This window comes from Nothoprocta perdicaria, unplaced genomic scaffold (genome assembly GCF_003342845.1).
Source record: "Nothoprocta perdicaria isolate Ctin4 unplaced genomic scaffold, notPer1 scaffold_40, whole genome shotgun sequence".
Classification (NCBI taxonomy): domain Eukaryota; kingdom Metazoa; phylum Chordata; class Aves; order Tinamiformes; family Tinamidae; genus Nothoprocta; species Nothoprocta perdicaria.
This window is the reverse complement of record NW_020455644.1, coordinates 3,966,236-3,990,654: the sequence shown is the minus strand read 5'-3', so window position 1 is coordinate 3,990,654 and position 24,419 is coordinate 3,966,236. Positions and strand designations below refer to the sequence as shown.

At 39.5% G+C, this 24,419-nt stretch overlaps 1 protein-coding gene across 1 annotated transcript in view; it reads left to right on the top strand.

Annotated features, from left to right (window-relative positions):
• Nucleotides 1-213: 213 nt before the first annotated feature.
• Nucleotides 214-24,419, top strand: part of SNRK (SNF related kinase) — a 37,163-nt gene continuing 12,957 nt past the window's right edge. The window contains exons 1-2 of the mRNA XM_026045508.1: nucleotides 214-238; nucleotides 13,675-14,365. Coding sequence (XP_025901293.1) covers nucleotides 13,777-14,365 — 589 coding nt within the window. The 5' untranslated portion in view covers nucleotides 214-238; nucleotides 13,675-13,776. The remainder of the gene's footprint in view (nucleotides 239-13,674; nucleotides 14,366-24,419) is intronic.

Below are 24,419 nucleotides of genomic sequence, written 5' to 3'. Positions count from 1 at the left end.
GGCCGTTGTTGTCAGTTGCGTCTCGCGGGCGGCGGGGCGGCAGTTGGGGCGCTGTGCGGGCACGGCCGCCACCCAGGAGCCGTGTCCGCGGCTTCCGCGGTCCCCCCGGCCCTTTCCTGTCCTTGGTTCCCCTCGCGGAGCGCCGCGCTCGCCGGCGCCGCTGCCGCGGGGCAGCCGCTGCCCATGGTGGGGGCGGCGCGGGGCGCGGTGGCCCGAGGACGCGCCGCGGCCGGAGGGAGTAAGTGGCCGTCGCGGTGGCGCGCTGGGTGCGGAGGGGGCCCGCGGGGTTGTGGTGTGGTGCGGTGGGCTCCCTGCATCCCCTCCCTCCCGCCGCCTTTCCGTTCCTCCCGGAGGCGGCCTCGCCCGCCGCGCTCCTCCCCACCGCCCCAATGGCGGCCTCGGCCCAGGAGGAGCCGGCGGGCGGGCAGGGGGGAGAACGGGGACGTTTCCCGGGCGCCGAAGGTCGCTGCCGCGCGGCGCTGGGTAGAGGGATTTGGGGGCTGGAAGGACGACGAGGGTGTCGCGGCGGGAGCGCTGCGCTCTGCGGAGCCGTTGTGTGCGTGTGACAGGCTGGCACCTGCCCCGCCGCGTGTCCCCCGGCCCGCCCGCCTCTAACGCGGGGTCACCGCGGGAGAAGCGGCAGCGAGGTCGCCCCCTGCTCCCTTGGAAAATAAAATAAATACCGCGGGCGAGATCCCTCTGGCAGTAGAGGGATCTCGTGTGCGCTGGGGGGATGACGGTGCATGTCGCCCCTGGGAAGCCGCTGCGTGGCCAGCAGGTTCGCTCCGGGGGCGAGCGAAGCCCCTTCTGCTCGCGGCTCGAGCGCGCCGCTCACAAAGCCCCGAAGCGCCCGTGTCCCCGCGCCTCGGTGCTGCTGCCGCCGCCGATACAGGCACTGCATTGGATTTACTGCCTTCGGGTCGCTGGAGGGATCGATTGGATAAGTGGATGTGTCCTGGAAAGGGCTCTGTGCGCTTTGCCAGGCAGGCTTCAGCGCACGGATGGTTTTCCACTATTGAAGTTCACGGCAGATGACTTTTTAAAACGTTTGTTGTTGATTTGCAGCCTCGGCAGTGGCTCAAGGACGGATTATTTATTTATTTATTTATTTGTTTGTAGTACCCCTAGACTATGTCAAATATCGGAAAAGATCCGCTCGGGAAAAATGCTACGTTGGCCTGGGGGTACTTGGAGACAAATGTGACCTATTTTCAAATAGGCTTTTTTATTATTATTATTGTTGGTAAGCAGTGCTAGAACATCTGTGAAGGAGAAAAGCTAGCAACTAAGGGGATAAAAAAAAAAGCTTTACATGTGATATGAAAACACATAGACTTTTTTTGTGTATGTGTAGATAGTTTCTTACTGATCACCTTGCTTTCAAGGGCTTGTTAGGAGCAGAGATGCAAAAAAGTGTTTTCCTCAATGGTACCATTGCAGTTCCTGAAACAGCTAAAGTGTCTTGGAGCCATCTAGCATGAATGAATTGCACACAAATCTGCTTACGCCTGCCCTCTGTAGTGCAGTCGCTACTTAGTCATATAGGCTGCTCTTTGGAGTTGTTTATTATGAATGTATTTAGACCCTCAGGGTCTAGGGAAGGGCAAGTTTAATGAATCTGAGCAAAATGAATCCATACAGAACAATGTTTACAAGCCAATGTTTTTATGTTAGTTAAGCAGTTCGTGGAAGGCTGGCACTGTTAGGGAGTGGGTTAATGGATTTTTTTTTTTTTTTTTTTGATAAAGTACAGCACAAAGGGGAAATTCAGCTGATTATTTTTATTATTGCTGATGCTTGGAAAAGAAAATTCTGAACAAATCTGCAGGACATTGCTACATAATGCAGTCAAGTTCTACATTGTAAAATATGGTGAAATGTTAATTTAAATAGAATAAGCTTTGCTCTTTATGGTACATGAAAAAAAATTTGAATTTGAAAATCTCACTGCAAAAAGTGGGAGAAAATCCTTTCCCCCCCCCCCCCCCCCTTTTTTTTTCCTGGAATATTCTGAATGCCCAGAGGACTGATGAATGATGACAGAATGTTCCAAGCGATTGGGAAAAGAAGTTAACCTAAATACTGGAGGAGCCCTTGGAAGACAAGAAACTTCTAAGACAACATGCTTATCTCTTTCTTTTGAGAGAATCTCTGTAGTTCACACCTGAGACATCCAACAAAGTGGAGAAAAGGGCAGCTGACTTATTAAGTGAACTTAATGACAAGCTGTTATTTTTTTCTCAATGAATAACTGAGAGGCAGGAAATGCAGATCTCTGCTTATTGAAATTTCTCTACAGGTTACTGCTGTTCTTTATATTTGAGTTTTCTTGCTACAAGACCTGATATTCCCATACCGTGTGGGTGGTTTGACGTAGTTGTTAATGTTGCACTGTGGATTCACAGTCCACTTTCTGATTGCTTTAAACAAATGGCATGTCAAGGTTTCTTGATGCATATTTTAAAAAACTGTCGTGCGCTTAATGTGAAACTGAAGACGATCTTCTCCTTGGGGTGGTCATCTTCCTCATGCCATTTTCTGACCAACCCGCTCTCCTCGGTCTCTTCTAAATCCACTGTTTCGATTGCATGTTTGAGTAAAGGTGCAGCCTATCCCTTCAGTGCATTATTGTGCTTTGTAGCTCATATGAGCAACAACAGTGCTCAACTATAGTGCCTGTTGTCTTGCTTGGTTGCCGGTCCCCTTTCAAGGGCACGCTATCCTAGTTTAGCTGGCTTTCTCCTCAGAATGCCTTTCATAAAAGCTAGTACATTGCTCTTGTATCCTCCGCTATTTTCAAAAATCTGCAGAAGCGCAGGAGCTGTAAAACTTTTCACTGAACTTTAGTCCATTTCTACTAGGTAGTATTTATAACAGTGTATTAAAATAATGAGACAAGTTGTCCAGATTAGGTACATTGACTTCTGTATATATTGCTGAACAGCAACTTATAGTGGGTATACTAGTATTGCATAAACCGCTAAGTTTAATAGCATACAAGGCACTGCATGTCTTGCTTGCCACACTGCTTTCAAATGCTTAAACGCTACTTCATCTGAAACATCTAAAGTAGCTGTTGTTTTAACGTGCATTGTAATGTTGTGTAACAGCCTAAGAGGATTTGAAAAATGGTATATTCACTTGCGGTTCTAGGATAACTTAACCTGGCAGAGTTCTAATATACATAAGTTGATGAGGTCTGAAATGTTAAGTACGCTGTTGAGGAAAAAATGCTTGTGAAAGATGAAAAGGAGCATGTTCATTTCTTGGAAAAACTAAATCTCACAATTGCTCAGCAGCTCTCTATCACAGTGGTGAAGCACTGATGTTGTGCTGATTTTTACAGACTGTTTTTTACTTCCTACTTCAGATGTCTTTCTGTGTTTTTTGCAGCAATTTTCTGCAGTTGCAGACTGGACTTAAAACAGCTTGAGAGATACTAGCTTAGTGGGGTTTTTTTTGTTTGTTTGTTTTTTTTAATAGCATCAGCCTGTTGAAGCCTGTTGTATTTCATTTTTTTTAATGATTCCTAACTAGTTTAGAGTACTAGAAGTGAGGGTCCAAAATTGAAAATGATGAGCTGCAGGTTGGAATAAGTGTCATTCCTTAAAGTTTGAGCAGCCTATATGCTGGAGACAAAATGCCAGTATTTCAATAGTAAGTCTAACCAAGTAAATTCAGTACTGATTTTTTACATTATCTGAGATATCTGTAGATATTTTTACAATATCTACATTATTTACATTAAGCTTTATGCATTTTGAGCTGTGAGATGCTGCTTGGGACATTTAGTAGAAAATGCTATTATTTATAATAGATGCTAACTATCTGCATTTATTTGCTTTTGAATATTTATATTTTAGCCCGTGTTCAATGCTTTTGCTCCTTTAATATGGAATAAAGAAATTGTTTGTGCTGTTAGACCAAAAATACTGTTAGGTGTTACAACAGTGGTTTATATCATTATTGTTAAAGCATTCCACAATGTTTATTGTTAAAACAAGCCCTCTTGAAGTACTTGGTGATTACTAGTGGATCTAGTGGATCCAGTTTGTGATACAGTTGCACCTCTCTCGCTGTTGGAGAGAAATATGTCCTTTTCTCTTTTATGGCTCCATTTATCCACTTACCTGGGAAGTGGAGGGAAGTAGGCAGCGCACAATTAATAATTAGACCTTTATAAATGGTAAGACAGTTCTAAGATGTCATAAACAAGGAGTAGATGAGGTGGTTCTTCTAAAAGAGTCCAGAAGCTGGTGGACAGAGGTCTGATTCATTTGCCATTTACAAAATGGCAATAGCAGACTTCCTTACAGAATTTTAGACTTTTTTTTTTTGAAGATAGTTATACCATCCTGAATCACAATAATGTGACTTCTCTCTGATATGCAAAGTGTCTCTTCATCAATTTCATGTTTCTAGTTACTTTGGAACAACAAATAGAGGGAAATTTGGGGGTTTAGAATTGTGAAACCTTTGGGAAACTATTTGGATGCTGCTTGTTAGTCTTTGAAAAGTAGCGTCCTGAGCTCAGGAGTTCAGCTACAGGAGTTATTTTTATTGGTTTTCATGATCTCTAGACTTTGCTCCTTTGATATCAGTTCTTGGTTGGTTACATTTATGAATGTATGTAACTAAGACATCCATGTTAATTTTTGTGTGATTGTTGAGACTTTCTGTTAACAACAGTTTGTGCTGAAACTAATTTATTGTAGGTTACAACATATGTTCTTTGAACAAAGTTTTACAGCTTATTTAAAGGTGCAAAAATAGTAGTAGGTATAAATTTTGGGGCAAGACCTTTTTAAAAATACTATTTTAGCACATATTAACTTGTACAATGTAACATAGAGGACGTGATTGTTTGGAAGGACTCCTGTTGTTCTGTTCTGTTACTTCTGAGTAGCTTTAGATCTTAAGTAGTTGGTATTGCTGAAGCATCTGATATGCATACAAAATAGTCGTGTGGGTTTTGTATGTTGCTTTTCATTCCATAACATAACAAATTCTGAGGTTAAGAGAAAAATGGGAGCAACATGAAATTACCTGCTTTTGGAGCTGGGGTTGATGCAAAGTCTTCAAATGGTATAAAGCTACTGTTGCGTTCTCAAACTTATAGAGCAGTTTGCATTTATGTCTTGTGTAATAGCTGTTCTTAGAAATGAGAAGTGCCTTGTGAACTGCAGTGAATATTGACATAGTTATAAAGGTATTTTATGCTTTTAAAACATTTCACAACTAAAGGCAATTGGAACCATTGCCAGCAACTGATTGCCAACAGCTGAGGAGTTTGTCTATGGATAATAGTTTGATCACTGCTAGTGCATCTCTCCAGTTAATGGCCTTGGTGTGTATTCTGCAGTCATAGTCTTTTTGTTGCTGTCTTGCTATTGCCTTTTAGTATATACTACCTAAGTGTTGTTTATATTTTTTTTCCACTTATTGAACTATAATGAGAGGAAAATGAAACATACAGTCTTGACTTCAGGTAAGAGATCTTGAAAGACTGATTCACATCTAGTGGTGCTCTTTCTCACTTGACTCTGTGGAAGCTTTATGAAAGTAACAGCTGTGAAGGGGAGATTCTGCAACAGAGTTCCCAGACTTTAGTTGGCTTTCTGCTGGTATTCTGAAAACCATGTGCTGCACCTCTACAAACAGTGAAGCTTAAACTTAACATGTTTGATGTGGCTTTGCTCATCTGCAAGAAAATAAGATTCTCGACACCAATTTATAGATCTAAAAGTTTGGGAGCATCATGCCTAAGACAGAATTTTGTTCTTTAATCCGTTCTTTAATTTTTGGGTTAAAAGCTAACATTAAAAAACACAATACATCAGAGTTGTGTCAAAGCCTTGCTCTTAGTTTTCAGGTCATGAAGAGTCTTGCTATTTTCAATTACAAAATAAGTACATTTATGTTTTTCTGAAATCTGTAAGAGAGACGCATCTTCTTCCTCCCCTCCNGATCCAGGAGCAATGTTTTATTAAGTTTATTGGCCTGCTGTGTATTTCTACCTCTAGCTGTTCACTGAATACTGGACCCTACAGTTGTAACATTCTTGCTTAGTTTTCTGTTTCTGGTTTGAATCTCAAGAAGAGTTGAGGCTCTTACTCGATAGCTCTTACGCCTGCAATGCATTCTAAAATAATGAAATGTTGGCCTTTGACTATAGCCTTCACAAGTGCTTAATGGATAAACTAACAATGGGCAGATTTATTTTTGGCTCATACTTTTCCTAAGCAAAATACTGAAGATTGCCTGAAACTGGGAAATACCATTAAGGCAGATTAGTTCTTCTCTTTGAATTTGGAACATAAAGCTACTTGATAAGTTATCTTTGTTCGTCATGCTAGGTGCAGTTGTGCTGAATGACAGATTCACTGATTTATCCTGACGTTCCAGTAATAACTCTGTGAGGTGGGTGATGCTGCTGTGAGAGCTGTTGATGAGGCCTCGTATGAAAATAAAAGAAAAAAGCACATACACCTCAAGGTCTGCAATACTGTTATGTTGTGGAACTTGTCAAGAGCAGGAGAGTTGATCTTGCCATGGGGATTGTCGTTAGTGAAGGTGAAGATGTGATGCAGACGTGCGAAGTAAAATACAGCATGTACGCTAGGGCAGAGTTATAAAACCTGCCTCCTTCCCCTCCGCCTCTCCAGTAAAAATACTGCATCTGGGAAGTGTTTGGCCCTAGGGCAGGTACAGGTAGTTGTTGTCTGAGTATCTTTGAATTATGCATTTAGCATATAAGTTCTTCACTTGTCTTCACTCGTGATGATTTTTGCTGCATTCCTGTTAGTAGCATGTTGGCTTTCCCTTCCTTATATAAAAGGAAAGGTGATCCCAGACCTGTAAGAGAAAAAGATTCATATATTGGTAAAGATGCAGTATCTTCACATAAAAATAATGGCTCATCTTGTCACAAAGATAGACATGGAGATTAAGCCATGAAGATGCATTTCCAGTAGGGTGTCAGATAAAACATTAATAGGGAATATAGAAGCAATATGAAAAGTGTTCTTGCTTACTGTTTTAGATTATTTCTGTCAGTATACTCGTGGATTCTAGCAACTCATATAAATGGCTTCCTGCATTTAAAAGAAAAAAAATGTTCCTGAATCTTTGTGATCAGTATGTGTAAACCTTTGGTGTACTAATTTTTTTAGGGAAGAGTAGCAGCACAAGACTTGCTTTCAACATATAATTTAGTAAATAAATAATTGGTGCTGATGTTGTATATCATCTGAGGCTCAGGAGATCAAAAATTAAGACAGGATAAAATTAATTGAAATTCAATGTGTGCTGTGTTTATGTCCTTCTGAACTAGTAGTAGTCTTAAACTCTTGTAACAGAAAGTGGGAGCAAATGTGCTTTTAAGAAATGTGCTTTAATCTATTTAGTGATCTGCTTTAGGGTGGGATTCCTTTCATTGTGGACTCCTTGGGAATTGACAGAATCTCCGTTTATCAAGAAGAGAGATGGGAATGACTAGTTACCTATGATGAGATGAATCCTACTCAACATTATTTCAGATTTCATGTTGCTTAGTCTAATAATACAAGGAAGTCTTTTGTACAGATAGTATCATAGCTTTTGTTGAAACTAGACATTGAATTTTTATTCTCTGCAGTAAGAAACTGATACAGAAATTAAGGTAAACTAGGCTGGTCTTACCCGTTGTGTATAATCTGATTGAAACTTTATGCATAGGATGGATTGCTTAAGGAAGAAGTAGTAGCTCTGAAATGTGCTCTTTTTCTTTTATTATGTTGCTTCTGTTTATTACTGTTCACAGTAACATATGAGATAGGATATATGAGTTTCTTATAGTATGAGAGGTCTGTTTAGAATCTAGTTGGTATTCAAACATCTGCATCACATAAAATGTGTTTCAGGAGTGTAACGGAATGCTGGTAGAGTTAAGGAAAACTTTATTCTGGAAACCATAATTACACACGGGGATTAAATGCTGCTAATGGTTAGTAGAGCTCACCCACTAGAACAACCAAGCTCTGTAATGCTGAAAAAAGAGCTCATAAAAAAGAGATGATGTGAAATAAAGTACAGGTAAATACTTGTTGTGATACAGCAATATAGCTGGCTCTTATAAATCTTTCCTCAGGCTGCAGTTAGGTTTGCTGCCCATATGGTTCCTGATTCAGCGATGTGCTAGTTTGCAGCTTCCTTAGTCCTGTTGCTCTTCAAAGCTACTCAAGAGCTTATGTTGCCAACTGAATCATTTCAGTGATTGAAACTAGCCTCCTTTTGAGGACAAGTGATGGTGGTAGTTGTTAAATCCAGAGATTTTTTTTGGTGTTTCAAAAACACCCCCCTCCCCCCCCCCCCCCCCCAAGCTTTTCTGTTGTAACTAAGGAAACAACAGACTGTTGGAAGTGTCACAGTGGGGCAGGAGGTGACAAACTGGTTCCTGCTCTCAAGCTAGAACCTTGTGAAACTGGACACTTAGTTGATCCTTAAGTGCTTTCAAAGGTTTTGCTTTCTTCATAGTGAGAAATTGAGAAAAAGAAATGACTTGCCATCTCTGGCAGGGTAATGCTAGTGCTAAAAAAAAAGTTATAGATTTTCAGTCTCTGTCAGTGCTCTGAAAAGTATTAATGTGTTAACTGTGTGTGTGGTGTTTTTTAATTTTAACTAGCACGTTTATAATCGGGGTTTGTTTGTATTTGTACTATGACAATTTTGCATCCATTTCCTAATAATGAATAATTCTTGCTTGTGATAAGTTCACTTAAGGCTATGTATTTATTCAAGATCCTCATGTTTAGCTTTGAAGATTTATTCTAAAACCATAGAGTCAAAAGTTAGTTGATCTGTTTTTGGGGAAGGGAAGCAAAATTGTTAATGAATCTGTATTCATTTTATTGCAGGTGATGGGGCTGCGACATTAATATTTCTGTGAGATTTTATCCTATTGATTGCTGTTTGACTTACTTCTCAGAGGCTTAGGCGTAACTGATTTTTGTTGGAATTTTTTTGACGGGTTGATGTTTGTGTATACTGTCATCTAGAAATAAATCTCATGTTGAGTTTACAAAGAGGGTTGAAAATGTTCCAAGTGAACAAATAATTATGCATGAACTCTTTCCTTGCAGTTGAGTGATATAGATCTTTAAATTCACATAAATTATGTTCTGTTACCCCTCTTAGCTTTTTTTCTTCCCCTTCTCTTCCAGGGATGGAATCTTTTCCCAGAATTTGGAGAAAAGCTAAGTCAAAATGGACAGAGGTTTTTTACTTCAGCTGTTTTTACCTCTTCCAATACCACCAACTAACCTGGTGTGCTGCACACTAAGAAAGCTCTTTTGTGTGTGTGAGGTGTCTGAATCCGAAACCGCACAAAAAAAAGTCTGTTAAAGTCGTAATTCCTCAGAGAGTAAAGGAGTTCCATGGCCTAGGCCAGGTTTGTGGGATGGGATGAATTCTTGTGTACAGGGGCTTAAGTCTTGACTGTGACTTAACACTCAACAGAGAAACGGTCTGTGACAAGTTGAATGCTGGAGTTTGCTATTGGCAGATTGTATTGCAGAATGACTCTTTGCTGTGTTTTGATGCGTTTTTTTAATTGCTTTAAAAATCAATTTGGCGTGGACCATTGAATGTGGGATTCATTTATGGGCAAAAACAGTTCTGTGGATATAAGCTATGTCCTAGTGGCAGTTAAAATGATTCTTTAATAGAAGCAGTGAAGAATCTGGTTCAGTTGCTGTGGAGGCGGCAGTTCTTCAAAGCACCTTTTTGGAAAATACTTATAATTCATTTAGCATTCAGACTCTGTAGTCTCCCACTTAGATGGGGCACAGCTGGTGAATAATTTACTGCTTCATACAGATTAAGGGTAGGCAGTTTACATATGTTCATAGATTACTTTTTTCTTTAGCCTACATTGAAGAGATTAGGTCAGTGTGATGGGATACTATAAGCTATAATAAATAATAATGAAAGCATTGTATCAGTTCTCAGCAGGAGTCAGAAAGAAAACTGATACAGGGAAATATAGAACAAACATTATTATGCTTGAATATTTAGTTTTAAGAATATATTATAAAATATCAGCACATTTTTTATGTGCATCTTGCACAAAGCGTATGCTACTGGTTTTCTCTTCCCCAGCTTCAAAGAAGGGATAGTAGAAATGGAAATATGTAGAGAAAAGTGAGAAGAATGGTAAAAGAATCACCTTTGTACAGGGTGTGACAGACTAGGACTTGAACTGAGTTATACTGAAGAGTGAGGAAGGAGACTACCAAATCATGAGTCACTTGATGCAAGGTAAATAATAGAGGTAAATAAAGGCCTGATAATTCTTGTTTTGAAACAGACAGTAAATGGAAAGATGCAGGTACTCTCAGGAGATGCTAAGCAAGAGGAAGTGTTTCGCATACACATATAGTCAAGCTGTGAAACTCCTTGTTGCAAGATGTTCTTGGTACTAAAAATTGGGTTAATAAAGCTGCGTGGTTTTGTGTAGGGAAACATCCATCAAGGAGGGGAAAAACATCCATCGAGGGTTGCTAAACGCAGTCACCATCCTGTCATGCAAAGAAGCATGAGCCTGTTGAAGCTTGAACCTGATAAAAGATATGGAGAGATTCATTATGTATTATTACCTTTGCCATTTTCTAACTCCCCTGAGCATCCTCTAATGGTCACTTGCCAGGCAGCATACTGTTCTAGGGGGATCTTTGATCTACTGTGTGTATTCAAGTCTAGTTTGGCACTTTGTGGAACAATATTGGGTTGGTTAAGCGGGGAGGTGGGGGAAGCTTGTGTAAGATGAACAGTGTGGCATTTGTCAGGAAGCATATGTGCCAGCCGCACTCCTTTAGAGCTATGCAACTTCTGTGTGCAAAGCATGCTATGATCTTCAATTTTAATACCACACATGAAAGCCAGTTGCTAAAATACAAAATGCTTGCTGCTGAATGAGTGCAGAATCAGTCTCCCAGAACAAGCAGTCTCTTTGCCTGTTAAAAAATTGTCCAACCAGAGGAAGCTCTTCTGTGCATGTTACCCTTCCAGTTTATTGGATTAGCATCTGCCTAGAGCTTCCTTTAGACCTAAGTATGAGGAGTTGTTTGGAGCATCGGTATGTCAAATGCTTGTTGCCTCTCCTCAGTTCCCTTTCAGGTATCTCTGAAATATTTTTTTTTCCTCCTCCTTGGAATTGTAGATGCTTCCTTTCTCTCTTCCTGTTTGTCCAGTAAACCCTCTTAACAAGATAGGCACAAGAAGACTGAGAGATATATACTGGTTGGTTGTTATTGCAAGAACAATAGGTATTTTTGAGGGACATTCTGGAGGTACAGTTACCAAATGCAGCAGAGGTTTTAGCTGTTGTGACTTGCACTTCTCTGCAGCATGTATGTGGTGTATATCTATGCAGTGCTCTACCTTCTGACATCTATGAAAACAGAATTTTTTTGGACCTGATATACTTGGTGTGTCTTAAAGGAAATGTATGATGATTTGAAAAATAGGTCTTTGCAATGCTTTGTCTAGTGGAAGCTTCTGAATTTGGAAGGCTATGTCCTAGGTTTGCTGGAAAACTCCTAATTTTTTGACTGTTGGTTTTAAGTTTTGGTCATTTTCACTCTAATTTTATGGGCATGTGTTTCACTAGTGCAACTTGGATAGCCACATCCAGAATAACTTTTCAAGAAATATTTTTCTTGGTGACAGATTTTGATGCTGTTGGATCTACTAGTGAAATGGACTGGTTTTGAAAGATCCCCTGAAGTATAATGCATAGTTGCTAATTGAAACAGTGCAATTATGGGCATCAGTTGTAACACAGGCAGTTCCATCTCCATGTGAGGAAGAACTTCTTTCCTGTGAAGCTGACAGAGCCCTGGAACAGGCTGCCCAGGGAGGTTGTGGAGGCTCCTTCTCTGAAGGTCTTCAAGACCCCCCTGGATCTTGAAGCATAGGTGGCCCCTGTGCTATGGGCTCTAGATGTCCCTGCGTATGTAGGGGGGTTGGACTAGATGATCTCTAGAGGTCCCTTCCAACCATAACTGTTCTGTGAGTCTGTAATTAAAAACAAATGAAACTCTAAAAAATCCCTACCAATACAGCTCACCCCTCCCCAAACAAGTTGTTTTTTTCTTACCTGTTAAACCTTGCTTTTTCTAAAGAATTAAGTTATGCAATTGCCCCTATGCTCCTTTGGTCAACTTGTGAGGTTTTGGAAGTTGATTATCTCATTCAAATTTTATAGGGGTGGAGGTTTCATACTGAGCTCCTATAGACATTTTGGAAACAACTAGATAGAGAAGAGTTTATATCATGGCTCCAGCTGAGAGGAGCAGTAAGGTGAGCTTGTTAAACACCAGAGAATCCCCACAGGACCCCAACCTTGTAATTGAATCCATGTGAAACCTGGTTCAGTAGTTTAACTGCTTGTGAAATAACTTGTTCAGCAAGGAGTGTTTTCAATCTAACGCTTACATTTCAGCTTGAGAAGAAGTAATGTAAGGAACCTGTCTTTGCCAGGTTCCTTTTCAAAGCTTTCCTTTTTCAAGTTAATTTTTGAAACTGGGAAAATATTCTCTAAATTTTTTTTTCTGCTTTTTATTTAGTTAGCAATAAGTCGTTTAATTCTCATACCTCTAGCTGTGTTGTACTCAAGGTAGGAGGAATGGTTAGCTTTCTTGATAACTCCAAGTGGTTCCTAAACTTAGATCGAAGCTAAAGATGCAGGAAAACTTTGGGGAGAGTTGTCTGTGTAAACTAAAAGGACAATGAAGCATCAGACCTTCAGCAATAGATTTGAGTATGAGCATTTTCTACATCAGCCCTTGCCTTTTAAGTGCTAAATTATTTGCCAAGCAGGAGTTCAGCACATATAAGCTCAAGTCTTGAATTCTCTCCCTTGCTTACCACGTTTCTTCCCATTCCCTTGACTCATTCCCAGGACTGCTGAACACAGCCTACATGCAAATTTCTTCTCACCATCTTTTATAACTCCAGCCAAAATATGTAAACAATGTTTTTATTTAGCACTGAGGGCACATCCAACCCAAATGTTTCATTACAGGCTATGTAGCATTTTGTGTTGTAATTACAGTATTGATTAACTATGCTTTGGTTTACCAGAGTAACAAACTAAAATCTTAGGTCAGTCTGACCTGTCTGCTAGTCAGGAAGCTGTGAGAAGGGCAAAGATAAAAGTCTGAAGTCATGCATTCAACTTTCTATTGCAAGACAGCAGTTTCATGCTGCAGCCTAAAATTGGTTGCCAAAATCTAAGTTAAAAAGAGTGTGTGCCCCCTGTTAATGTTATGTGTTGCCCTGCTGATTTCTAAAGTAGCTGAAAATCCTGTGGATTTCATCTTTATCAACAGCTTTTTATAGCACTGAATTCTCAAGTCTTGCATGGCTTCTAACTGAGGAACTTGAGGGCTGCCTTGTTTCAGGGAAACTTTCATTGCTGTACTGTTGAAATTCCCTTTCTTCAGGTGCACTGATAACATGGTTTCAGGTATCTACTGGTTGCCACACCGTTGCTTATCAAACCCTTTTCAAAACACTCTTGAATCTCGGTAATAGTCTATACTAATGTGTTAATGTAACATTAGAAGAATTACAGTTTAATGATTTTGCTTATTTTACACAATTATGTGATCTTGCCTCTTTTTATTTTTTTAGGTATGCTTGGCCGTGACAATGGATTTATTTGCATCAGATACTCTTATATGAAAAGATCACAATTCCAAAGAGCCTAAAACTTATTTCATCTTCTGGAACAGTATGGCAGGCTTCAAACGAGGATATGATGGAAAAATTGCAGGATTGTATGACTTGGATAAAACTTTGGGCAGAGGTCATTTTGCTGTGGTCAAACTTGCTCGACATGTCTTCACGGGTGAAAAAGTAGCAGTCAAAGTAATTGACAAGACCAAGCTGGACACTCTGGCCACAGGGCATCTTTTCCAAGAAGTTAGGTGCATGAAACTTGTACAGCATCCCAATATTGTACGGCTGTATGAGGTGATTGACACCCAGACTAAGCTCTATCTTATCTTAGAGCTAGGTGATGGGGGAGATATGTTTGATTACATCATGAAACATGAAGAAGGCCTGAATGAGGATCTTGCAAAAAAATACTTTGCTCAAATAGTTCATGCTATATCCTACTGCCATAAACTGCATGTAGTTCACAGAGACTTAAAACCAGAGAATGTGGTCTTCTTTGAAAAACAAGGACTTGTGAAATTGACTGATTTTGGCTTCAGCAACAAATTTCAGCCCGGAAAGAAGCTCACCACAAGTTGTGGATCTCTTGCATATTCTGCTCCGGAGATTTTACTTGGGGATGAATACGATGCACCAGCAGTGGGTAAGTCCTTTTGTATTCAGGCAGTAGTGCGAGTACCATAGAGGTGTTGGACCCCTTGATTTTCCCTTTCAACATGTGTGGAAGCCAGCTAATCAGCGTGAAGCAAATGCCATAAGCTGAAAGTTACTGACTGGGTTGATTTGAAAGAAGAAATATGTAGAGGAAGAGGAAAACTGTCAAAAATGCTTCAAATGTTTATCTTAGGGAATGAAGCAGTCACATTCATCATAAATAACTATAGTAATTTTATTAGCACTGAGGTGAATGCAACTCCATATATCCATACCTGCAATACTAGAAAACCCATCTCCTTTGTGTGTTTTGTTTTAAAATAAAGTGATTCTTTTGTGTTCAGGTTAACAAAATAAGAAAGACAGTTACATTTCAAACCTGTGCTGCTTATATATTCTGCTGTAAGATGATAGATAACTAATTTTTAATGGATGTTCTTTTAGTTCCTTGTCTCTTGCTTTGCTCACTGTGGAGGCCTTAACTTCTCCCTCTCTGTCCTGCTTGTCTGGGAATCTGAAAGTAAGGGTGAGCGTTCTAGTTGCCCTCATATTTAAAAGCTGAGGGAAACAATAATATGCAAGCTAGCTTTCGTGTTTCCAGCTGCAAAGGTAGAGTGTGGTAGACAGGTTGATATTCTTCTGTTAGTTTACTGCCTATGCTGTTAGTAGTAACTTAGAGTGTGAGATTTGTTTTAATAGCTGCAAAAGCTGTTGGTAGAGTTACTGAATACTGTCCTGCAATCATACAGGTTGCCCATATATGTTAGTTGAGGTAGAATTCACTTTTGATATAATAGAATTCTGTATGCCTAAATCTCTTTACAATATATCTAATGCTTTAAAAGTAATTAATTGCAGTGAAAATCCCTTGCTCTTCTGTACCTGGTATCTGAAAGTTTATTCTCTCCCGGTGCTCAGTAGGACTCTACACAGCTACAGATGTATTTGGTGCAGTTACAGTAGTGATTGTAGTGGTGAGAGAGAGAACTTGAGTGGCTTGTCGCTTGTCTGTCTCTGCCTAACTCTTTTTCTGTGTCTGGGGAGAGGAGGAGGGGATTCAGGAAAGTTGCTTATTTATCTGAGGTACAGGTGCTGCAGCTTTCCTCATGTGCTGGTGAGATGCGTATCGTAGAGCTAAGTCTTGCTTTATTTTTAATATAAGGATTTTTAGTGGTTAAATGTTACAGTCTCTGCTTATACTGTCAGTTTATGGATTCTCACGTGCCCTGTTTTTTTTACTAGGTTTTTCTCTAGATTTGAAAGTATCTTCTGAAACGTTCTATAGTTAAGAATGTCAGATGTTTCCAGTTTGTCTCTTTCCTTATCCATGCTGATGCTACAGTGATGTTTGGCAGTGGTTTCTACTCAACAGTTTCGAAAGTTCTAGATTTGTTGTTTCTGGTTTTATGAGGAACAGATTAGAGATCCGAGATCCTGAGCTCTTCTGTGTAAGTAGTTCTCTGAGTATTTCCTAAAGTCTGGAACCCCTGATTTTAGTATTGTTTTAGTCATATTTTTGACACTGTATTTCATATTTCGTTATGATAGATCTTTGGTCTATTGCAGTTCTACATTACTTTGAAAGAGGAACTATCACTAACGTGGAATAAATGCAGTGGTGCTTAATGATAGTGATGTATTGCCTGATCTGTCAGTAAAAGGAGACTTGATTTATTTGACTGCATCTTACAAGAAACTATTGAGGGATTTGAGGGTAATGCCCATAATATGGAAATATTTGGGCTTGTTTGAGGAAAATACAGTTTTGCTATATTATTTTGAAAGATATCTTTCTCTAATTATCTTGCAGAGCTAAATTAAAGAATACTTTGAGTCTGACTTCAATGCAAAAGCTTTGACCATGTGGTCCAAATTGAATTCTATAGTTAAAAAGCAGACTTTGCACCTCTGTATGCTGCCACCATTCTTACCTTTTTTATTTAAAATATTTCTTATAGGAAAAACTGTGTGAAGTTTTAAATGATAGTATTAAAATGGTTGAATTAATTTACAGAAGGCGTATCTAACTGTTCTAGCGATGTGGCTGATGCAGAGTGGGTCAATGCTGATAAAAGAAAAACTTGCAGAAAAAAAGAATTTCTTACAACTTCTGGTCAAAGATGGTAGCTAAGTTCTTTTTCCAGTATATTTAACTAAGCAAAACCTGATGATTGCCTCAATTGTCAATTGAGAGTGTGCAGTCTCAATTGCTGGATACTAGGATTTTCCCTTAGCCTGGCGGGCAGATTGCAATGCAGGTGTTCAAACATTGTTTGTGGCCCAGTTTTCCTCACTTTGTTTTAGCTCCAACTACTGTACTGACAGTACTTTACCTGTTAAAGAATTGTACATCCCAAAGTTTACTGTGTTGCCAGAAAGATAATATGTCTTTGAACAATCCAGATTTTCTTCTCTAACTATGAATAAAAGATAAGTTATCTCTGGCAAAGACTTTTTTAATGCAAAGATTGTGAAAGGAGAAAAATCCTTTCTCTGGGTTTTCTCTAAACCCTTTTAACAAGCAAGAAGTAAACTTGTGAAAAATTTTCTTAACCTTTGAAGATAAACTTTCATGCTTAGATAAGGTCATATGTGGACTACAAGTTAGTATAAATTCAGAACTAGACATAATCTTTAAAAGAACAAATTATCTTGGAGATAAAATTGGAGGTTTATAGTGCACGATGTCTCTATATAGCCTGAAATAGTAGCCAAGTGCTGTGGACTCATTCAGCTATTGCCTGAATATGGCAGTCAGCATTATAAGGTTCATAATTGACATCAACAGAGATATTTTGTCAGTTGGGGTGAAATTATGTTCTAGCTGAGCTCATCTGCAAGCTTGCAGCTGCTGAGAAAGGGGCCAATCCTTGCTCTTGTGTTCCTGCTTGGGCCTGCCTCTCTAAGCTTCTGGCTGCTTGATAAATCAGTTATGATTTATGGCATGATGGCAGTCATGATAATCTTAAAAGAAAAATCCTTCTGTATTTATCCAGATTTGTCATTATATTAACCAAAAAAAAAAAAAAAAGAAGAGAAATTAGTCTGTCTAAAACTGATTTTCTGCCATAGACTTCTGCCCCAGAGATGGCTTTTCTGTTTTCTTATGAACAATGTTAGACTGAGTATATAAAATGAAAGAGTGTATGTTTTCTTGCCACAAAGAACTGATATGTATGGGACAAGTCTATTAAGCTATATGCTTAAATAGTATGGTGAAGATCAAAAACGATTTCAACTTTTGATTTTTATTATTATAATGATAATTGTTTATTTTTTATTCAGCATTCGTTTAGAGATCAGTCTTCCCTTTGTGATGCAATTTAAAGGTTTTTGCACTTGAAGAGGATAGATGATTAAGCTCTGTCATTTCCTTTTGTGTTTAAGGTTACAGTTAAAATGGTGCAAGAAGAAAATTGGGTAATGGTCACATTTCCAGGGGCTTTTTAAAAGCTGAGCAAGTTACTTAAGGAGAAGTTTGGTCTGCTGTAGTTTCTCATGTTTTTTTTCTTCACTTAATTACAGTCAGGGAAAAGTGAGATAGGACCATTCCTGGGTATAAAATTAAACTTATTCTCATAAATTTATTGGACACACCCTTTGAGGTCAGACCAGAGTTCACGCTGCACCAGGGGTTAAATTCATCTGTCTCTAGCGATGTTCAGAAGTTGGTAGCTGCAGAAGGGAAAGAGTAGATGTGTGTTTCCCTTCTTCTGCAGCCTCAGAAGAGAATGGCTCACTAAATACATAGAAATCCTCCTCCTTTTCCTAGGTGAGAGTGTAATTACAGATTTGGAGGTTAGTTGGCTCTTTTGGAAAAGGACAAATGCCTTTTTTCACTCTTTCAAATGTATACCAAAATGTTAAGTGTTGGGTAGACTGCAATAATTCAGGAAGACACTGAGACTCCTAATAGCTTTTACTACCGTAGTTGGTTTTCTGTATGTGATTTCATAAATACATGGAACATTCGCAGAGTAAATGCATCCTTCTGGAAGTGAAAAATGGTCAAATTGAGATCATAGGATTGGTAGTGTGTCTGTTTAGTACAGTTGAGCAAAGGCCTCTCAAATAGTACTGTAATGCACAGATAACATTGTACGTGTTTTGCATTGCAGTCTGTCCTCCCTGCTCTACCAGGGGATTGATGGCAAGATGCTCCTCGTAAGAGATGTGCCTAGTATGAATCTAATAGTTCCTCTAAGTCAGTATTATTGTATGGGCAGTGTTTAGGGCAAGTCTGATGTACAGTTTTCTTGGAGTCAGCCCTGACCAGGTACCTGGGTCACATTCATTGCTTAAGTCGGGAGTTGCTGACTTTTCTTGCACAGCTGAAGCCTGGATTACCCCTGATAATACAGTAGGATGTAGTGGCTGTATGTAGTCATTATCTAGGCGTATGTTTGCTGTTATTAAAGGAAATAGAGGACTTGTCATGCACGTTTTTCTCTTTCCTGAGATAATGATACTGTATTTAGACCCACTCTGTGCCCGTAGGAATGATCCCAAATGCTTTTGTCTCTATCTCCTCCCTCTTGTATTGCATCAAAATCTGTAAGGTGTTTTACTTACATATAGTGTAGTTTAATCATGTTCAGCTTTTCAGAGGCTCAGCTGGCCTTGTCTATGCTTCCACAGTGCTCATCTGTGCCCAAATATCTTTGATGACCCTGGCTGGTCTGCCTGGAGCAGTTTGGAATTGTCTGCATTTGTAGAGGGCTTTCTTTGCAAGCTGAGCAATGCATGTGGACATAATGGCCAGTGGGTATGAGTAGTAACCTTTTACATTTCAAAAGTGCTGAATATGAAATTTGACAGACTTGATAACAAAATGTATAGTAAGTTATTTGTAAACTCGATGTATGGATTAATTTAGCACACTGGACAGTGTTCTGAAATTCTGGTATTCTCAAAGTGAGATTACAGCCAAACTTGAAAGAAATAAAGCAGGAATTCCTACAGGATCGTTCTGCTGATTGTGTTTTAGAAATCTCCCTTTTTAACGTCACGTTGCAACAGTTCAGGAGATTGGTAGTTAGATTAGGGAGTGAATTTGAAGACTTGGGGCTGTGGAAAGCTAGAAGCAGCTCACTAGCAATCTGCTTTAGCTTAAGTGGTCTTTCCCTTGCCTTTCGCCTGCAGTAGTACAGCCCTTCTTCTGCACAGTACTCCCTTGGTTGCCTGGCCATTTGAGGGATGCTTTTATGTGCTGTTTTCACAAAAAACTTTTCTGCAAACAAATATTCATGTTAATATTCAACCCAGTAGGAGAGCTAATGCAAAGGATGTGGTGCAAGCCTGCAGCTTGGAGGGAGGGCAATGGGATTTGCCGCTCTTGGCATGAGCAAGTTTAGGCCTCAGCCTGGCCTGCCTATCTCCGTTTGAGACTCTGACTGACTGAAAATGATGACCATTCATCAAGCTTCGTTGCCAGTGTGATTTTAGGAAAAAAGAGTTTTCTGCGGCCCGGGCTCAAATGTTTCTTTGACACAAGCCAGTAGGGCTCTAGATGAGCACCTTGCCTCCTTCATTTCTGCTCTCTCTCCTCCTGACTACTTTTCTTACACTAGTGGCCATCTCTCACTTCTGTGCCACATAGCTTGCACTGAAAAAAGCATCAGATTTGAGAACTGAGCTCAAGCAAACTGTTTGCACTTTTTAGGAGAGGCAAATATGGACAAGTGGTTTTAGTATACTTGTAGACTTTTTTTTTAAACTTGTATTCTTTGTGAACATGACACAAATTGTCATGTCACTGTTCCTTGGCAGTTTGTGTGCAGGTGAGTCAAATATCTAATGGGTGAAAGAGGGGAGGTCAATTTTTACTTACTATGATCCCTTTTGATTCTGCTTTTTCTCAATCTGATTATTGGCAAAACAAATGCTGTTTATGCTCCTGATGATTCAGAAGTGAAATTATGATGCGGGAGGACTGTGCTGAAGGATGAGGAGTCTGTGATCCTAATGGCTTCCCCAGGAAGTCTTTGCCCACGAATGTTCATGAAATATCACTCCTATTCCCCTCTGGGTTACTCACACAATGCACATGTTTTGAAGCGTTCACCAACAAATCGCTGGATAAAGCAAAGAATAATATATCCAAGTGAAAATACCCAGGGAACTGCGTATGGGCTGCAGTGCAGACACGTCACCTACACATCAGTATAGAACTGTTGTAGTCACCTGCCTGTGTGCACAGGACAGCTCACATTATTTCCACATGCTGTTGGGAGCAATATTTCATTACAGGAAATACTACCTACACAGATAGGAAGCCTCGTTTCACTTCTCTTGCAGACAAACTCAAATTACTTACGTTCAGCCCCTGGCTGATGAACTTGGCTGCATGGATCTGATGGGACTAAATCAGTGCTGTGCTAGTTGGTTATAAAACACATGCTGAGGTTTCAGTTGTTTGAATGTCTCAGGACAGATTAGCACATGATGATAAGTTTTGCATATAAAGCACAGATTATATATACTTTGTACTGTTAAAATGCCAGCAAAAGAAGATACAAAAAGGAAAACGGAAGTTTTTTTAGCTACCATAAGCAAATCATCTTCAGTATTCATATAGAAAGCATAGCAGTGAAATGCATGTGTGGTTTATTATAGACTCCGTCCACTGTTTTTGAATACATGCTTAATGAAAAAAACCCTCCCTTCTATCTTTAGCTAGTTAAATTGCTTTTTCCTGGGCCGCTTTTTTTTCTGGAGTAGTGGTGCTTAGAAATTCATTATAAGTAGAAAACATTCTTTTTTTTTTTTTTTTTTATTTAATGGGCATTCAATACCTTCTGAAATGTGGCTAAGCAACAGAAACCAAAGGAGTAGGAATGCGTTTCTAAGTGCTGAATTGATGAATCGGAGTAAAACTGGATGGTTTGGAATTAGGGCAGTGCTATGTGTTCAGTAAAACTGCTTTTCTCTTTATAAACAAAAAAACCCTCTCTCTTTAAAAATTGAGATTCATTAGTTCCTGAACAATACAAAAAATAACTCTCTTTCTGTAGTTTAATACTTTGATGCAACCAACAAAAACAATTATCTTTCCGGAAAAGATAATTTCCTTTCCTTCATGCCAGATTGCATGAAAATAAGAATCACTTCCAAAGACAAGAGTAGTTCTTTGGCTAAGACTTGAGCATCAATAAAATAACATATAGAACAGACTGTTTCATCAGACAGATAAGCTAATTAGGAAAATAATTTGTTAATGCCATTTGCTATTTATGCTCTTTTTTGGAGGGATAGGAGGAGGATAAGATTTCTTCTAGTTCTCCTGTCTGATATTTGCTCTAATAGTCATTTTAATTGGATTTGTAGTCTTGTAAGATGCAGAGAATACCCAGTTCTGTCTTAATTTTGAAAATGTTACCTCCTTCATGAAAAGTTAAAAGAATGGAAGAACAGCCAGCTAAAAAGTATCTGCAAAAATAGCAATCGTGACTCCTTTAATCATACTTTTCAAACTCTGCAATTGGTCCAGTTAAATTTTTTCCAACTTGTCATCAGTCTGTACTGTACCTCAGTGAACCATGCAAGTCTTTCCAGTGCATAGAATTACTGAAGTTACTAACACAGGGTTACAGCATGCTCTTGCTACTGATTTCTCACAGAAGAGATACAATTTTATTAAGCTTTTAAGCTGTGTAGGGTGGAAATGCTTTTCTTATTCTCCTTTTGAAGCATATCAACAGTATAATAGGCACCACTTAAATGATTCCGTACTATGATACCAGCTTTTATCCTTTCATACTGCACTGTCTGTAATTTTATCTTACTCTAGGCATTAACAAATCTCATTTTTTCTGCAGCTTGCTTAACTGTCTGAGTTTTCATTCTTTTCCTGTAGCCTGTGTTGCGAACAAGATGCTACCATTTCAGCTTGTAGCAGCTGCGCTGGCCATAGCTGTCTCAGCCTTGAGTTACCGCTTGGACCTGCACCTGAGCCCAGTTAAGGGTGACAGCCCTAAGCTTGAATCCAAATAAAATAACTCAGCATGGGACTTGTGTTTAAATTAAAAGCCGAAAATTAAATTTTCAGTGTTGCCAAGTTGCTGCCTAACCCTGGAGATGCCCAGAGTACAGACACCTACATTACTTTTCCATATTTAGCTCTATATAGAGCTTGATACTGAAGTGCTGGTGTGTTCAAGTCTCCTTCAAGGCTTAGCTTCAGCAGGTGATTCAAGCAGCAGAAATGACAGTTGTGATCCTTATTATTGTCTCTATATGTAGTTAGATAATTGCCCACGATACTGTAAATCGGGCTCTGATTTCTTTTCCCACTTATTCACAGTTTATAGCTTCTTCTGCATGGCAAAATAAACACTTAAAGCATTTTTTGATTGTCTCAAGGGAGTTTGACTTTTGGTTTGATTTTTGGCTTGTTGAACTAAGTGGTTTCCGAAGGCAGATAACGTTCAACTGTTACAGTAAGCTCTTGGGAGGATATAGAACCTGACAGGATTACTCAGTGTTACAAATCACTTTTGAAGAAACAGATTTCTCTGAGGAAAGTTCTTTTTTTTTAATCAACTAAACAATATATGCTTTGTAAACTGTTTATCAGTTCTATATATACAGTTTAAAATAGGGAAGAAAAATGTTCTGTTCTTGTAAAGACCTGAAATCAACAGCTTTGATAAACTGACTCTGTATATCATCTTGCTTTAGGTAATTGAACGCCAATGTGTGTGTCCCAAACAAGTATGGATTTGTAGCTTCCACCAGTCACAAATTCCTGCAGCCTGTATAAAATGACAAGTGTCTTGACTGCTGAAGAATGGTGAAAAATTGAGCCAATCTTTAATACTGAAGCTGTATGCATCCGCTATGCAATGTAAATTCTAGCTTTCCAAAATCCATGGTGCTCATGCAAGCAATAACTGGGGAACTGCAGAAAGGGCTCGATGGCCAACGAAACGCTGCAGCCCGCTCGGCAGCTAAGCAAATAAGCACAGGTCTCCCTTGCGCAGCGTGCACCAGCTTGAGCCGAACAGCTGTGTGGCTGCGCTGGGCATCGCCGAGGCAGCTGATGACGTCCTCTCGTTTCCATGGCAGGGACTTCATGTTATGTAAGGAAGTTGCGTATACACTGCCCTGGTTGTCATGGTTCTGAGCCTGCTGCTTCCCCAGCCCCGGCCTGAGCAGCAGTCTGTAATGGCTATAAGCCCCATAAAGTATTCCCCTGTGCAGTTAGCTGGCTAGTGCTTCTAAGTCCTCATCTCTCTTTTTAGTCTTGTTACACCAATGACATTTTCAAGATACTGGTATCTGATCTAAAGGCTAAACTGTATCTTAATCTTCATTGTGCTGTTGAAAGAGACCTGGATGTTATTTTCTTTTTTGCCACTGCGCTGTATGGGAGTGCTATGCACCTTCTTTACTTACACCCTTTTGTAGTTGATTGCTCTCTAGTTTTAGAGGCTGAAAAATACTAAATACTAAAATATTAAAATTTAAAAAAAATACTAAATGTCTGCCATATCCTGGCCTGAGTTCTATTTTTACATCAATTTTCTGAAGAGAGAAAATTAGATGACCCTAGGAGGGGAGGAGGGAAGGAAGCAATTCTCCATAGAGCCTTCCATGGCTAATCCCTGAGAGGAGTAGAAAAACTTGAAGTTATATAAAATAATTGCTTAAATGTCCTCCTCTTAAGGTGGATACCCGTAACCAGTCTTTTCCCTGTGCTACCTTAGTTCAGCTTCTGCAATGTGGAGTTAGGACTGAGCTGTAGTATGGGAATATAGCTGCAAATGTTTATTGACTGCAGAAACCAGGGAGTCATGTTCACAAAAAGTACTCCTGTATTTTTATTTTTTTTTTTTTTACAGAAGTCCAGTATTAAATTCACTGCAGTAGCAACAAATTTTGTCTCAAGCTTGATGTTTTGGAGCACTGATGCAGCACCGTAGGTACTGTGTTGTCTTAAAATATGCCAGAGCTGCTGCTCGAGAGACCGATCTCTGCAGCTTTCTTCTCTGTGCTGTGCACCAGAGCACACTGGCATCACACTGCAGCTGAGGCTTTACGTT